General features: G+C 36.2%; 1 protein-coding gene across 5 annotated transcripts in view; it reads right to left on the bottom strand.

The window, feature by feature from the left end:
- DDHD1 (DDHD domain containing 1) overlaps positions 1-17,630 on the bottom strand; it is a 99,876-nt gene that overhangs the window by 5,622 nt on the left and 76,624 nt on the right. For 3 of the 5 annotated variants that reach the window (XM_029951513.1, XM_029951512.1, XM_029951514.1), the window contains 6 exons: positions 15,993-16,255; positions 14,528-14,603; positions 7,480-7,629; positions 5,427-5,679; positions 4,520-4,711; positions 1,631-1,714 (listed from right to left, as the gene is read on the bottom strand). In XM_029951513.1, the coding sequence (XP_029807373.1) occupies positions 1,631-1,714; positions 4,520-4,711; positions 5,427-5,679; positions 7,480-7,629; positions 14,528-14,603; positions 15,993-16,255 (1,018 nt within the window). The remainder of the gene's footprint in view (positions 1-1,630; positions 1,715-4,519; positions 4,712-5,426; positions 5,680-7,479; positions 7,630-14,527; positions 14,604-15,992; positions 16,256-17,630) is intronic. The other 2 variants (XM_029951511.1, XM_029951515.1) reach the window with 1 other exon arrangement.

Below are 17,630 nucleotides of genomic sequence, written 5' to 3'. Positions count from 1 at the left end.
GGTAAATCTTGAATACAGAAAGCTCCAGGATAAGGCCCTCTACAATCTAGTTAAAGAAACTTTTCCAATCATATTCAGAACTATTATCTTCCATTCATCCTTGGTTCTTCTCAAGAAAACTAACCACATACATACCTCTACATACCCTGTGTCTTGCTTATGCTGTTTCTTCTCCCTGCAATGTCTTTTCATCTCTGCATGTCCAAATCTTAACTCCATAGAGCATTTTACAATTTTTCTAGGTGAAAGCATTTTCTCATTCCGTAGAACTGACAAGAGTCCTTTACTTCTACCTTTGTTATGTGTCTCATCACACATACCATATACTATTAATATTTATGTAGCTATCTACCTCTCCTCTAGGTAAATATATATTCTCTAGAAAATGCTCAATTTCTGCACTAGCATTTACTATCTTTATGGGCAGTGCTGAAGTCTGTTTCGTTTTGGTATCTTTTCTAGTGGCTATCTTGGTACTCTGGCTCATGGTAAACATTTAATAAATGACTGTTAAATGCAAAAAGGCAAAGGAAGAGAAGTAGAAGCCATATACATATTACCATTCGGATCAGTTTGGTGTAGTTAGATGGCTGGGGTGGTGTTAAGATCGTACATATAAGGGCTACTTGAACACAGGACAAACGAGTGGATTAACTTCTCTTTGCTGAATTAAATATAAAAAAAAAGTCAAGTAATTTCTTCATGGATGTGACTCTTACATGAGCAGGGGATAGAGAGAGCACATTCCTTAAGGGAAATTCATGAAGTTACATCAACACAAACTGTTGCTAGGGAACATAAAAATGCAAATCAGTTTGATATATTAAAATACTGTTTTGGAGTTTTTATCAAGTTTTTTTGAAAACAGAAGAAAACATGTATGGAAATTAGCAATTACATAGAGAAGCTGTAAAATTCAATGTGGCTAAAAACCCAAGGAAAAACCTGTAACATTTTTTGTTAAAGACAAAAATCCAATAATAAAAAAAAAAAAAGGAAAGATAGAGGAGCTGTGGAAAAAGGAATGAAAGTTAATGATAAAAATGTTTTTAAAATAAGATTAATCCTACTGGTACATTTAGAATCTGCTAAAAATTTAGAGACTAAAGATATCTTTGGTGTCCAATAATAGTTTTTAAATGCAAACCTACCCTTCTTAAAGAACATAAATATTTGTGTTGAAATCATATAGCAGCAGCTAAGGCACAAATATAGCCCTAACAGTAATGGCACTGATGCCTGAACTAACTAGGAATAATTACATTTCTTACACTATGAAACTTTATATCTAAATGCTTACATGTAAAGAACAGTGAACCTCTTTGAAGCTTTTGGGATAATAAAGAAGGAAAATGACCTAATGCTTTTCTCCCCTCTCTAAAAGGTTCCTTCTTTGTAAGAACACATAGGAGTATCATTTTAGCACATTAAGTGACTAATCAACACTTGGGTTTCATGACCAGTACTATTTAAGGTTAGAATATATAGGAAGAAAATACATATCAAATAGTCTATAATGGTAACATTCAAGCTGATCTTATAGAAGAACTGATGCAATTTTTCAGTGAGAAGACCTGTAAGTAGATAATTTTTATTGTATTCTGAATGCTATTCCTGACATATACCATACCGAGGGTATTATCTTTATTCTGCATTACATTTTCCGGAAAAAGAAGTTGTGGGAGATTAAAGAACGATTCCTGAAGTCTGAAATCTGTGAAAAAAAAAACACAAGATGCTGTAAAGTGTTGGCTGATGGTTACCATGATGTAGTGGCCAAAAGTTAGAACAACATGATGTAGTGGCCAAAAGTTAGAACAACACTCCCAAATATGCTGATTAAACCTAGTATACATAAAGAAGTACACACTTTGGTTTTTATGAAGAGCTCTTTCATGGAAAATGTAAGCATCATTAACTTTGAAATACAATGTCATTTTCTGTTAACACCCAGATATCCCTGAAATTAATAGCTCATTTAAGTTCTAACCTAGAGGCAAAACAATGCTAAAAGAAACAGGTATTTTCTTTTCATAATATGTTACAAACATAAGGGAGTACAAGAAATGAAACCATAAAACCACTGTAAATAAGCCTGGACTTTTCACAAGAAATGAAGAACAGCTATCTAAGAAGAATAGCTATCAATATTCAACTTGGTGAGAATCAAGCGGTTTCAATGGACAACACATACTCTTCAAAGAGAGGAATCCTAATGGGTCAGGAATTCAAGGCCTGTGTCCATCTTACCCTCAAAAAGCAAGAGAATTGAAGTCGTCAGCTTCAGAATAAAGGTTATCAAGAACTGAGGGATTCAATGTGAGCAGAAGGAAGAAAGGAAGGAAGCCAGAATCACCTAATCACAATGACCAAATCCTGGAAAGAAGGCTTAAGGAAGAAAAGTTTTATGATTTGCAAGAGATAGCCACTATGTGCATAATATAGCAACTATGACATATGAAATGTCCAAATCAGGATTACAAAGAAGAGTGGATTATTGAAGCAAAAGTCTAACAATTAGTAAGGCAAATCTTGAGAATCTGTTTTAAAAGATGAAATTCCACTACCGTAGTTTAATTTTAACAGTTACATCTATGTCTAGAGATAAATATATGTGAGTGAGACTCATGATTAGCTCATATTTACCGGAGTCTACAGTCAACAAGGAATTTACCATTAGGATCAACAAAGACTTTATATGCAAAACTGACAGAAAATGTATTGTGTTAAGCTATCAAAATATAATGAGGCAATGCAGCTGAGCACCTCTATGACCTGTTGTCCTGAAAGAAGAAATAGATTTCTCTGTTACCATTTTGAAATTACTGTGTTAAATAGTAAAAATAACTCAAAAACAGCTTTCTTCCCTTGGATCCTATGGATTCTCTCTTTATTTACTACCCTTTTGTGGGGGCTCAAATTCCACTTCATTCTTCTCATTCACTCAGTCACCCTAATGTTTACTAGCATCACATGAATTAACATAACAAGGAATTGTGACTCTTTACCTGTCACCTTACAAAATTCTTTGAAACTATTTTTCCTCAGAAACTTTAGAGCTGTGATCTCTGCATGTCACAACAGAATTTTGTATTTCTACAGCCCCATTTCTGATTAAGGAGAAGTGAAAGCTTCAGTTAGCAATAAGAAAATGAAAAAATGAATTTACACAAATATCAAAGTCTAAAATGAATTTTCTAGGCAGTGTTCAAAAGGCTTACAATTATAAAATTTTTAGTCCTCAGAGTCTCACATAAATAGGATTAAGTTAAAAAATGCTCTTGGTCTGAAGAGAAATGTCCAACTCAGAAATGTCCAGGATAATTGCTCCTGCAGTGGGGCTAACTGCGGAGAAAGATCCAGCTTCCAGTACCACCACATCTGAACTTCCTTTTTAAGTATGTTTGATGGATGGCAATGGATACTGGTCACTTTAAAACTCAGAGTAGCAGACATAGCAAGAAAACAAGGCAACAAATGTCTGAAATAAAATCTGTTTAAACATTTATAGAGAAAGGAAGGAAAGTTTTCCCTATTTGCTATAGTTACAAAAAGCAGCTAGTTTCAAAATCCACATTTCTTTATATAAGTCACAGGGAAAATAGGACTTACTAGTCTTATTTTATGGACACTTAAAAGTAAGGCTCAAATTTAGACCCTTGGGATTAAATATATATTAAATGTGTAGGAGTTTCACAAGTATTCAAGAATTTAAACCTTAAAAATCTCTTGGAAAAAATTAAAGAGAGCTTGATTCTAATGCTAAGTCCAGCAAAACTATCCATTCATTCATTCATTTCTTGAATATCTGTTTTACATTAGGTAGCTGGGACAGGGTTGGAAACCACATAGCAGATCCAGTACAATTTATGCCTGCAGGTCTTTGTAATTTGGTTGGATGAGTAGAACTGTGGACTTAGCAGAATGGCTTTGGCATATCAGCTTTTAAAAAGTGTCAAAAACATACACAGCAGAGGTTTGAAGCAATTGCATGAATTTTTAAGGCTGAGAAGACCATATATATCCTTAAAAACTACTTTATAAAAATCAGAAGTGCTTTACCCCAAAGAGATTTGTCATATGCTTGATGTTTAAGACCCTTGAGCCACAAGGTCCTGATTATCAATGTTCTTAACTCTTAATTCACCAATGCAGAGTAAAACTGCATTTACCTGGGAATTATACTTAAAAATATAATCAGGGGCACCTAGGTGGCTCAGTTGGGTAAGCGTCCAACTCTTGATTTCAGCTCAGGTCACGATCTCACAGTTGTGAGACTGAGCCCCGTGTCAGGCTCCATGCTAAGCGTGAAGCCTGCTGGGGATTCTCTCTGCTCTTTCCCTGCTTGCATGCTCTATCTCTCTCAAAAAAATATATCTAAGGAAAAGTATTTTTTTAAAAAACTAATTTATGCTTTAGATTTTAGAGTTGACTGCTACTGTTAGTATCTAAATCCTCCCCTCCCCTCAAGTTGTAAGAGATACAGTATTAACTTAAGGAAAGAAAAGTAGGAACTAACATGCAGAATCCAGAAAGCCAGAACTGCTATGTGGAAGGGTCTGTGTTGCCACAGTGGTTGTGGGAAGCGAGCCCACTGACTTCTTCTCGTCTTCTATGGAGTCTTTGGATGTCTCAGATGGCTGTGATGTAGATGAACGTCCAAATCTTGAGAACAACATTCCTCCAAGGCCCTTTCCAATGCTAGCAGCCCCTATATTTCACAAAACAGGGCAGTCAGTCTGTTGGAATTACACCACATACCACGCTAAAGAGCACCATCCACAGCTACAGCCAATTGGCAGAGGAACCAAGGCCTAGTCATATTTTTCCAGGGTGGGAACACAGGAAAATTATAATTTACATTGTAGGTTTCTAAGTAAAAATGGTGTTGAATAGAATGAGAATTATACAAACTGTAGGAATATAGCATACAAAGGAATGATGATTCTACTTTATTCAAGTGATCCTTGTTTATTAGTATTTGGGAAGATTAAAAACTTTAATGAAAGAATCATGCTATTGACATGGGCATATATTTACTATTGATATTCTTTACTACTGAAGTATGTTATAAAAAGCTATCAAATCTGGGAGTATGACAGCGTGAAATCTCAATGAAAAGCCTATTTATAGTGCCATCTTGTGGCACTTTATATCAAGGCAACCTGTAACTAAGAATGACAAACCCATTCAAGGGGCTCATAATCCAGCTATCTCATATTCTAAAACTACAAGATCCGGCCTAGTAAGAGAACCTGTGGGGCTTGTAGCTCTCAAATATGAACAGTGAGAGAGTAGTTAATTCTAAACATGGGGATTAAATGTTAGATGTCTTGTAATACAGAGTATTTTCAAGTACCCCAAATCTAATGCCTATCTAAAAAAAGTACTTACATTTACTGGTAAGAAATAATAAGAGAAATTACCTAATATGCTTGCTTTGCCTATGTTTGTTATAGATTCCCCATAGTGTCGACGGGACAAGACTGGTGAGGTCACAGGGCTTGGTATTGTTGAAATGCCTTCATTCTCTGAAAGTGAGGTAGGTTCTTTTGCTGGGTGGAGAAAGCTTGGCTTCATATGCTCATAAGGTAGAGGATTGGAAGTATTATACCAGTGGATCTGGACAGGTGAAATGTTGCTGTAGTGTTTCAGTATTAATGGTTCTAATCTATAAGCCTTGATTAAAAAAAATGTAAAGAAACACAACATAAAGGCACAATGCTTGGAATTTAGTAAGCTGTTTATTCTTCTTCTATTGCATGCTCAACAGACCTTAGGGAAATAAAGAAAAAACACCCTGGTATTTCTAACATGCATTCCTATTTGTTCACTATTAATAAAATATATAGTTGGTCTAATTATATATCCTTTATGATGAGATTATGGAAAAATCCAATTAGTGTTGGTCTAAGCTAAAAGTACCAGTTAATTTGTTTTTCAGAGAAACAAGATTCATTTCTATTATGTTCTGGTATCTATATAACAATTAGATTTATGTTAGTCTCACCAACAAAGCTGAAGCAATGAACAGTAAACTAGGACAGAGTAAACAAGGTCAATCTGTAGTATCTTAGAAGCTCTTAGTAAGTTCTGTTTTCAAATAGACTAACATAGTAACAACACAAATTAGATGCTGATATAAGACCATTTGTCTAATGTGAAGACGGGATGATATAGCAGAAAAGGCAATGAATGGACTTGGCATTGGCACTCCCCAAGTTCACATTCTGGCCTCTGTTACTTACTAACTACATAATACCTACCAAGTCACAAGGTTTCAGAGCCACTGTTTCCTTCCTACCTCACAAGGATTTGGGAACAACACAACATTTGTAAATACTGTCTTACACAGTTCTGACATAAAATTTATTTTAAAAAGCTTTACTTAAAAAAATCACAGAAAAACTATAAAATGAATAAAAAATAACTTAATAAAATGACTTTGGAACCCTCCTTTATAATATAACAAAAGTTTAAGATTATACCAGGGTATATACTGATAACTCAGAATTCCCCTACAAACTCAAGTTCACTTTCAAGTTATAAAACAATGGGTAAAATGAATATATTTCACATATATTTTACTTAGTCCTAACAACCTCAGGGGGTAAAATTTCATCATCTGCATTATATAGATAACAGTCTCAGGAGTGACTTGGCTGATTGTGCATCTGGATTTGAATCTAATACTAGATTCTCAGTGAAATTTATTTCTTAAAGATAGCATTTTTGATTCTTTAACATATGGAGAATTTTAAAAATTCTAATATTTAATCAATGCCTTGGTACTAAAGATCTTTAAAAAGACTTTACACAATTATACAAAGCTAATTTTCTGAGAATGAAGCCTATTTAAAATAGTTTCTTTTAAATTTAGTTCTATCTAGCCTTGTCCCCAAAAGGATTTAAGAGGCATTTTTCTCATCTAAAAGTCTTACTTGGTAGTAAATAGTTTACCTGGGTGCAAGATCACTGGAGTGTTAACATTAAAAAATTATTAACAGTGTAAACAGAGAATGAAAAAACCCCAGATTTAAAATCCCACCAGGCTAAAATAAATTCTTCCTTTTTTTCATGTTTAATACATTTCAAATAAGGTCTATCAAACACATTTCAATATGGTAGCATGCTTTAGAGAAAAAAGGAATTAAAATGGGATTTTCAAAATTCATGGTTGCTGGGTTTTTGGCATTACAACTGGTTATGGTTAGACAGTCCAGAAGGTTCCTTGTACCATTTGTCCAGAGATAAAAGTTTTACATTATGCTCTTCTACTATAACATAAACAGATAATCTCTGAGGTACTTCCCAAGCCCTAAATTAAACAAATACAAATGTCTTAAAGATATGAACCTATGAAAATATAATCAGATAAATGAACGCAGTTCTCATTAGTTCAGTTGTACCTTGATATATCTGATACAGAGTCTTTTATGAACAATTTAATATTGAGGGGAAAATGTAAGTGCAACTCACCACTGGATCTGTTGGATGAAAAATATTCAGTAACCGATTACAAATCTCTTTGGGCAAAATATGGTCTTGACTTCCAGTGTTTCCTGGACGGATGCCACGCAATGCCAAGAAAACTGCTAGTGGGGATCCCATGCAGAAGAAATTCTCAACCTAAAATGATAAAGTCATCCTAAATTTTAAAACTGGTGGAAGTGTTTCTCAGAATTTGGACATAACATAATACATGGTAAAATATGAGCAATAAAATTATCTTCAGATATGTCTTTTTTAATGAGCTTTGTTCAGATGGTATCTGCATTACTTGTTAATTATATGCCAACCATTAATTATTCTAAAAGCATCCATTTTCAGAAGCAACTTCATTATCCTTAAATCTAACAGAAACAAAAGATGAGAAGAAGAAAAGGAGAAGAACGAACATTTCATTATGTGTTTTCACACACTAGTCAAAGTTTTATCAAGCTGCTAGTTTGTGTGAGGTAATATTCTGGTGCTATGAAGGCTTTCATAAAGAGCAATAAGGCAGAGGAATCCTGTGGGGGAGGCAGAATAAAATAAGTGAACAGAAGGAAAGATTGCTATAAGAGAGGGATAATTAACTCCAAATCCGAGAGTTTTTACACAGGAGGAAGCATTTTTTCCCACATTGTGAAGTTTTTTTAAATTCCAGTATAACTAACATACATTGTTATATTAGTTTCACATGTAAAATATAATGATTCAACAATTCTATAGATTACTCAGAGCTCATCACAGTAAGTGTACTCTTAACTCCCTTCCCCTATTTCATCTACCTCCCACCCACCTCCCCGCTGGTAACCATCAGTTTGTCCTCTATAGTTAAGAGTCTGTTTTTTAGTTTATCTTTTTTTCCTTTGTTCCTTTGTTTTGTTTCTTAAATTCTACATGAGTGATATCATATGGTACTTGTGTTTCTCTGACTTACTGCACTTAGCACTATACCCACTGGATCTATCCATGTGGTTGCAAATAGCAAGATTTCATTCTTTTTATGGCTGAGTAATATTCCACATCTTCTTCATCCATTCATCTATCAATGGACCCTTAAATTGCTTCCATAATTTGGTTATTGTACATATTGCTGCAGTAAACACAGGGGTGCGTTTATCTTTTTGAATTAGTACTTTCATATTGTTTTCTTATTTTTATTAAAAAAAATTTTTTTTTTTGTTTATTCAGTTTTGAGGGACAGAGAGAGCATGATGAGCAGGGGAGGGGCAGTGAGAGGGAGACACAGCATCTGAAACAGGTTCCAGGCTCTGAGCTGTCAGCACAGAGCCTGATGCGGGCCTGAATCCGTGAACAATGGGTCATGAGATCATAACCTGAGCCGAAGTCAGGCCCTTAGCCAACTGAGCCACCAGGTGCCCCTAGTGTTTTCATATTCTTTAGGTAAATACTCAGTAGTGGAATTACTGGATCATAGTAATCCTATTTTTAATCTTTTGAGGAGCTTCCATACCGTTTTTCACAGTGGCTGCACCACTCATTCCCACCAACAGTGCGCGAATATTCCTTTTTCTCCACATCCTCTCCAACACTTGCTGTTTTTTGTGTTTTTGCATTTAGCCATTCTGACAGATGTGAGGGAATTCCTCACTGTGGTTCTGATTTGCACCCCCTGAGGATGAGTGACACTGAGCATCTTTTCATGTGTCTGTTGGCCACCTGGGTGTCTTCTCTGGAGAAAAGCCTGTTCATGTCTTCTGATACACAGGGGGAAGCATTTGCATTGGCCATAAAAAACAAAAAGGATTTCTACATCTGGGGCTGGGTCACTGGGGCCAGAAGGAAGGACATTTTTTTAGACTGACAGAATCACGTGAACTTAAGCAGAGGCAGGAGAGAAACTGGCTCCATTTAGGAAATATAAGTAGTCTGATACAGTTGAAAAATTGGGCATCAGGAAAATGTAACTTGGAATGAGAATGTACAGAATCTTGACTATTTGGCTAAAAAACGTAGGACTTCATTGATTTATTGATTTTATGGGTAGTGAAGGAGAACAGGATTTGGCCCACGTTTTAGGAGGTTATTAGTAAACCTGGTAGTAGTGTGTGGATGAACTGGAAAATTTAGAGTCTGTTGATTCAGAGACAAATTAGGAAACTATGAAAAGTGTTTAGGCAAGAGATAATTTGACCCCCAGGCAGGACAAGACGTCCCGTTCAGGAATGGAAATGGGAGAGGAAAGGGTGGAATCAAGATGACTGAATGAAGATGAGGGTGAGTCAGGGGCAAGTCACAAGCTCTGGGTCTGGCCGACTGGGAAGACAGCGGTTCCATTAACTGCAACAGAAACTCTACGTAGGTGCTGTTTTTGTTCATAATGAGTTTGAGGTATCTGCAACTTACCTAATAGGGGCTGAAATTTTAAGGCAAGAATATAGAATGGGATATGTCATCTCCCAAGTCTACGTATCACCATCCCAGAAGTGCATGTAAAACCAAGAGAAGGCTTATGAAGCGCACAGAGGAAGAGAAGGGCTTGGGCTGCCGGGGTGGCTAAGCTGGTTAAGCATCCAACTCTTAATTTTGGCTCAGGTCATGATCCCAGGGTCATGGGATCAAGGCCTATGTCAGGCTCTGTGCTGACAGCATGGAGCCTGCTTGGGATTCTATTTCCCTCTTTCTCTGCCCCTCCCCCACTGGTTCTTTTTCTGCCTCTCAAAATAAACAAACATTTAAAAGAAAAAAGGAGGGGTGCCTGGGTGGCTCAGTCAGTAGAGCATCTGACTTTGGCTCAGGTCATGTTTTTATGACTGGTGAGTTTGAGCCCCGCACTGGGCTCTGTGTTGACACATTGGAGCCTGGAGCTTGCTTCAGATTCTGTGTCTCCCTCTTTCTCTCTCCCTTCCCAACTCATGCTCTCTCTCTCGCCTTCAAAAATAAACAAACATTTAAAAAAATTAAAAAGGAAAAGAGAAGGGCTTTAGCTAGAACTATGAGCACTGTTTACATTTAATTAGCAGGGGAAGGAGGAAAGACTACAACAGGAGGAGGGAAAGGAGAACCACGATAATGCAGTATACATGGAAGCCACAGGAGAGGGCTTCTGGAAAACTAGTGTGGTCAGCAGCACTGGATTATATACAGAACATAACACTTTCCCTCCTAAAGTCACCCTACTGCTCTCATTTATCCCATTATCCCGATGGGGGAGACATTCCAAATTCATCCTTACAGCTCATCCCAACACCTAAGATATTATTCTAATTCATCTCATGGTCTTTCATCTGGACTTTAACTATATATACTTGTCCCTGCCTCCAATTTTATGTACCTTTAACCTCTTCCCTGCACTGCATTTGAAGTGACTCTTCTTTTTCTTCCCAAATTAATGAATATATGTTTTGAAAGTGGTACCTTCATTTTAAAGAAGGCTTGAGAAAGCTTTTATTTGCTTTTAAAGGACTGGGTAACTTCAACATGTCTGAAGACTGAAGAAAATGAACTTGTGTTAAATTAAAACTGTAAGAAAAAGCATTTGAAATGGTAGTCGCTGGGCTTCCTGGGTGGCTCAGTGAGTTGAGTGTCCGACTTGATTTTGGCTCAGATCATGATCTCACAGTTCATGGATCTGAGCCCTGCATTGGGCTCTGATTCTGCGCTGACACTGTGGAGCCTGCTGGGGATATTCTCTCTCTCTCTCTGCTCCTCCCCTGCTTGTGCATGCTTTCTCTCTCTCATAAATAAACAAAGCTAAAAAATAGAAAACAAAAGACATCATAGAGAGTGACACAGATGAAAACACCAATTTCTGAAAGGATTAAGATAATTAAAATAATAAGGGATAGGGAAAGATACAAAATGTAGTTGAGATAGAAGAGAAGTTAAGTAAATCCTTTTTAAAATATTTATCTTTGAGAGAGAGAGTACGTGAGCAAGAACACTTTCAGGAGAGCTGGGGGAGGGGCAGAGAGAGAGGAAGACAGAGAATCCTAAGCAGGCGCCATGCTCTCAGCACAAAGCCCGACCGGGGGCCTGAACTCAACAAACTGTGAGATCATGACCTGAGCTGAAGTCCTATGCTCAACGAATGGAGCCACCCAGGTGCCCCAACCCTTTCTTTTTTTAAACACTTTGTTTTTAAGTTTATTTTTGAGAGGAGAGAGAGAGAGAGAGAGAGAGAGAAAGAGAGAGAGAGAGAGAGAGAGAAGGAATGCAAGTGAGCAGGGGAGAGGCAGAGAGGAGGGAAGAGAATCCCAAGCAGACTCCATGCTCACTACAGAGCTCAACGTGGGCTCAAATCCACAAACCTCAAGACCATGACCTGAGCCGAAATCAAGAGTTATTGCTTACCTTACTGAACCACACAAGCGCCCCTATGTAAACCCTTTCTGCTTGATATATATACACATGTAAATACACATACATCCTAGCAAAACGCTTTATGCTTTGGTGAAGCATTTCACAAATGTTAAACTGTTATAAAACAACTTTTCTTTCTTTATGATTGGTATGCAGTTTGACAAACACACAAAGGAATTATTCTTTTTTTTTTTTTTAATGTTTATATATTTCGATAGGGAGAAAGAGCACAAGCCGGGCAGGGGTAGAGAGAGAGACACAGAACCTGAGGCAGGTTCCAGTTTGGAGCTGCCAGAACAGAGCCTAACGGGGGAGCTTGGACTCATGAACCTGAGATCATGACCTGAGCCAAAGTCGGACACTTAACTGACTGAGCCACCCAGGCACTCCACAAAGGAGTTCTTCTAAGAGTAATGAATGATTTAGTGAAATCTACACCCATCAAAGAATTTTAAAAGTGAAAAAGAGCTTTAGACATTTAGTCTAATCTCCTTGTCCAGAGATGAGTAAACAGATGAATTCAGAAATGTTAAATGATTTGGCTAATGTTACATAACTTGTTAGTGGTAAAGATTCATGATCACCACCAAATTTTCCCACTTTTCAGACTAATATTTGTCCACAGCTTTTCGTTTTTTAATTTAATTTTATTTATTTTTTAAACTTTTAAAAAATGTTTTATTTATTTTGATACAAAGAGAGACAGAGCATGAGAGGGGGAGAGGCAGAGAGAGAAGGAAACACAGAACCGGAAGCAGGCTCCAGGCTCTGAGCTAGCTGTCAGCACAGAGCTTGATGCGGGGCTCGAACCCACAAACGTGAGATCTGACCTGAGCCGAAGTTGGAGGCTTAACCGACTGAGCCACCTAGGCGCCCCGCTTTTCATTTTTTTAAAGTTTAGTGGTTACCTGTAACAGATCTAACACCTGTACTCTGAAAGTAAACCCATCTTTTGGTTAACAGAAAGACTTCTGTTCCTTCTAGATCTCTGGAGTCCTAAATATTAATTTGTCAATCATCAGATATTCCTTTTTAAATTTCAGATTTCTGTATTTTTCCTCTGAGTAATTAAATAACAATTAAAAACCATACTATTAGACTAATATGAGTATATATTAGAAGAATACACAATTATAGTGTTTAAGTTCTAGTAATATGATACTGAATTTTGAGATCCTAATATACTTGGTGGATCATACTCTCTAGTTAAAAAAAAATACAGGACATGAAATACAAGAGTTAACTTTTTCTGTCAGATCAATTCTACATATTTAACACATTGATCAATATAATAATGGTGGTAAAGAGGTGCCTGGGTGGCTCAGCAGGTTAAGTGTCCAACTCTCGATATCAGCTCAGGTCATGATCTCACAGTTAGCGAGATCAAACCCTCTATTGGATTCTGTACTGAGAGTGTGGAGCATGCTAGGATTCTCTCTCTCTTACTCTCTCTTTGTCCCCCCACCCCTGCATTAAATAAACTTAGAAAAAAATAATGGTGGTAGAGATGGAACTCAAATTCCAGGTGGGGAGGACTCACTCCAAAAATCATGCTCATATATTGTATATATAAATTTACCATATGGCTTTTAATACATAATTAAAAAAAAATTGTAAGTCATAGAGATAGATTCAGTAAGAAAATTCTTACTGCTTATAAAAAATTTTCTACATCATTCCATTACTTAAGCAGTATGTTAAGTTCTTGTAATAAAAGGTTTCAAGAAGAGATGATACAGTATACAATACATGTGTATACATTCAAAAGGAAATGAGTATTAGGGAGCTTATGACATGCTCCACTTCACATTGCAAATGAGTTACTTGTTATTCAGCTATAGGCTATGTCCTTTCCAACAAGCAGGTCAATGTTGACGTCTGTCATTTTTTATTCCTCTCAACAACTGCTTTACCACAGCTCTAGTTCTGATGCTCAAAAACACTTCATATCATATATAAATTCTTTATTTCTAGCTCTTCCCATTATCCCACAGCCTCCTTGCCCTGAATCCTATGAATCCTAGTAAACTGTTTTGCCTATCCTGCTCCAAACTAACCACATATGCCCCATCTTGTGCTTCTGTCATAGACTTCTGAGTGAAGTGCCAGCTTTCCATCCGTCCCTAAAAGCATTATACACACATTTCCACTTATTTTTCTTATCATCCATAACTAGCTGGTTACTAAGGTTTGTTAATTCTAAATACTTCCCAAATCTTTATTTTTTTATTTTTTTTATCTTTTTATTTTTTTATCTTTATTTTTCTCTTTCCACTACTGGAGATGATTTCATGTTTCTTGGAGGTACTATGAAGTCATACCCCTTACTAACATCGCTGTTGTGCTGCTGCTTTTACAGAGAATAGCATTTCTCCTTTCCTCCACTTGGCAATCTACAGAGATCAAGTACAAATGTCATTCCTTTGTAAGCCTTCCCAGGAAAAATTACCACCTCTCTCTCATGTATATGTATTTCTGTAGGCTACTAATAGTACCGATAACACTGTGTTCCAGATCCTGAGGGCCAGGGAGCCATCTTGTCCACCTGTTCCTTGTAAAACCCCAAGACTAGCAATGTCCAACACACAGAATGTGTTCAGTATACATTCCTTTGAAAGAAAAATTCAGATTTCACTTGAATCCTCATGTCAGATTTCAAATGATGTTTGAAAAGAAATTGAGATAAATAAGGAAAATCTTCTCTCTCTTTCCTTACCTTAAATTTTAAGGCAGGTGTTTGTGTCATGGACGAGGCCTTCAATCCATGCAGCCGTTCCTCTATTTCTCTCAGCCTAGGAGCAGTAGGAGTTAATGTACTAATATTTATATTCACAATTTCATAAATATTAGACGCTCACTAGTTCACTAAAGTATAAAGAAGAAAATGACGACCCATTATCCGATCCCTCAAATTAATCCCTACTGACAGTATTTGATACATGCACCTGCCACAGTCTATAAACATTTATAAAACTATTAGTAAAAGTAGCCCTACTCTTCATAACAGCTGCTGTTAATAGCCTTTTGGGAGGACCCTTTAGGGAAGTGGGAGGCAAATACAAACACATATAGACCTTAAGAAAAATCACATGAATGTTCACACCATATACATTGTTCTATGCTTTCTTTTTTTTTTTTTTTACCCTTAGTAGTGAATCTTTTCATTTCATTTCATTGCCTCCTGATTTACTTCAATCTTTGTAACAACTGTTTAATTGTCCATTATACAGATCAGCCAGTTTATTAATCTTTCTCTGCTGATGAACACTTGGGTTAATTCAAATTTTCCCATTATTATGTTTCGTATCTACTTACACTTAATAAGTAATGGAACTAAGGGTTTTTTTTTTAAGGTGTAGTTCATTTTCTAAACCTTTTTGTTTTTTTACTGGATTTTATATCTAAAGGGCTGCTCTGAGGCTTGCTTATATTTTCTTTCAAAACTATCAATTATTTTGACACTATAAAATATAGTTATCTAGCCTATGACACTTAATATTTTAAATAAAATCCTTAGACAACTACTATGAGACTAAAACAAACCCAAGGTTTCCTGAATAAAAGTTCTAGTCAACTAAATTGGTTTTTTTTTATATGATGCTAACTATCAAAATGAGTGACTTTTCACTGTCCTATTAGAATTGATGTGATGCATTAAGAGGACAAAGAAGATAAAGCACGTAACTACAGATGAAGATAAGACTGTAATAGAGAATTATAAGGTAGTATCAGGAAGGCTGCAAGTGATCAAATTATTATAAATCTGCCAAAAATTCATTTGCCAAGGGAAAAAGGGCTTTAAAATTCTTTTCAGAATAAGAAAGGCAAAGGCCTATCTCTAAGATTAGTAAAAATTGCAAAGGATTACAAACTGGTCAACATTTTCAATAAAGATTCTGTGTAGTGACTCAGCTTGGAATAAGTTTTAGATTTCACTCCTAATAAATTCTGAAGAAGAGATGGAAGGAAAAAGATGATGACAAAGCGATTTATTTTATGGTATTGGAACATGCATGGGATTAGCATGAAAATTAACAAAACTGTCTCTAGCCTATTAGGCATGTTATCTAATAATCTCCGTACTCTGAATATTATCATGAAAAGCTTACAGTTTTCTCCTAAGAAGTCCAGTAATTCCATGAAGACTTTTAAAATTCTTTTAAGAGACTAGGGTACTTTACCGTCGCTTTGTTATGTAGAGTTCATCCAGCAGATGTCGTTCTTCATAGCTCATCCATCGTTCATCAGGCAACTCCTCTTCCTTCTGTAGCAACTGTTCATAGAGTCGAACTGGATTCCAGCCAGTCATTATGTCATAAGTGATTACACAACCCAAGGAATGTGACACTATTGAGACTTTACCCCCTTTTTCTTCAAAGTCTGGATTCCGAGAACAGAAAAGGGAATATAATCGGTTCAGCTCTTGCTGAAGGCCTTTAACTAGCTGTTTGAAATAAGAAAACATTATCATATTAATCACTGACTTTGCTATAAACTTCATCTCCAAACTCAAATACATTAAGAAAGAAAAACAGACATTGCTGGCCAAATATACCTAGGTTATTAAAATGAACTCAGGTACTTCAAAACCCTGCATAAAATGAAGAAAGTATACATAATGTGTAATCTGTATCATCACTAAAGAATACAGGGAGCTATTACCCATCTAGCTCCTTTCACAGTCCTTAAGCCAACTATATGAACCAGCAGTTCCAAAGATTAAAAAAACAGTTCCATGCAGATTCCAGTAAGATTTCCAAAGAGCCCCTTCAAGTTTTTTCATTGCAACTTACTCGTATGTGATTCTAAATTTTTATACCTTGTAGTTTTAAGCTATCCTAAATTTTTGAAAAAGAATATGAGTTTATAATAACAGGTATGTTAATGTAATATATATACTACATTATGCATTTAGATAAGAGTAATGTAACGATAAGCCATTGTAGGACTGAAAAGAAAAACTAATGTTGATCTACTTGATATTACAAAATTCCCACCAAGTCGGCAATATAGATTCGAGTAAAAAGTTGTTTTATGTGGATAGAAAGCAGGGCTTTTTAAAGGCTTAAAGGTTAGCAATGTGGGAGGTAATCTTAAGTCATTTTTCTTTGTAAAACTGCTTCCTTTGAAATTTAGCTCTAATAAATATTAACTAAAATATTCCAAAAAGTCAGAAAAATATGTTTTTTTGTTACTCAAACCAATTCTGGGCCCTCACTGGAGTTTTAAGGCAGTTCTCTCCTCTTCCTATCATTGCTTGCTACTATTTGATTATAAATTTCCTGCTTGATATTAATTTCTCATTTCAGTACTTACTATGCCAGCTGGTACTGGCATATTTAACATACAAATATTAGTTATGTGTTGCTTTCATTTTCGATTTTGTTGTTTTGTCTGAAGAGGCCACTACTCTCTGTTAAATTTTACTGAACATTTTTTACCTGCTGATATGAACTCGAAATCACTTGAGCATTCATGCATGGCAGGTTAGCAGTCACATGAATGAAGGCATAATGTTCTTTACTATTGGCACTGCAGAATTCTACAATGCAATACCAAGGTCTGCTTAAGCTATTGAAAGCATGTGTTGGGTCTGATGAAATGTATCTAGCCAATAAAGGCAGAGAAGGAGTGGAATTGCCAGCATGTGCTGCCTTTTTTTTAGGGAGAAATGCAAAGAATACTTTAGCTAGACATTTTCATTTCTTTCTTGGGAAAAGCCAACAACTTTCAAAGTGCACCAGCATCAAGTGGAGGGCTTGTTAAATACAGACTGCTGGGTCCATTCCAGAGTGTCTGAGCAGTTCCGGGCACCACAC

The sequence above is a fragment of the Suricata suricatta genome, chromosome 9, assembly GCF_006229205.1.
Source record: "Suricata suricatta isolate VVHF042 chromosome 9, meerkat_22Aug2017_6uvM2_HiC, whole genome shotgun sequence".
Lineage (NCBI taxonomy): Eukaryota > Metazoa > Chordata > Mammalia > Carnivora > Herpestidae > Suricata > Suricata suricatta.
Note: the sequence above shows the minus strand (reverse complement) of the source record. Positions and strands in the feature narration are given on the sequence as shown.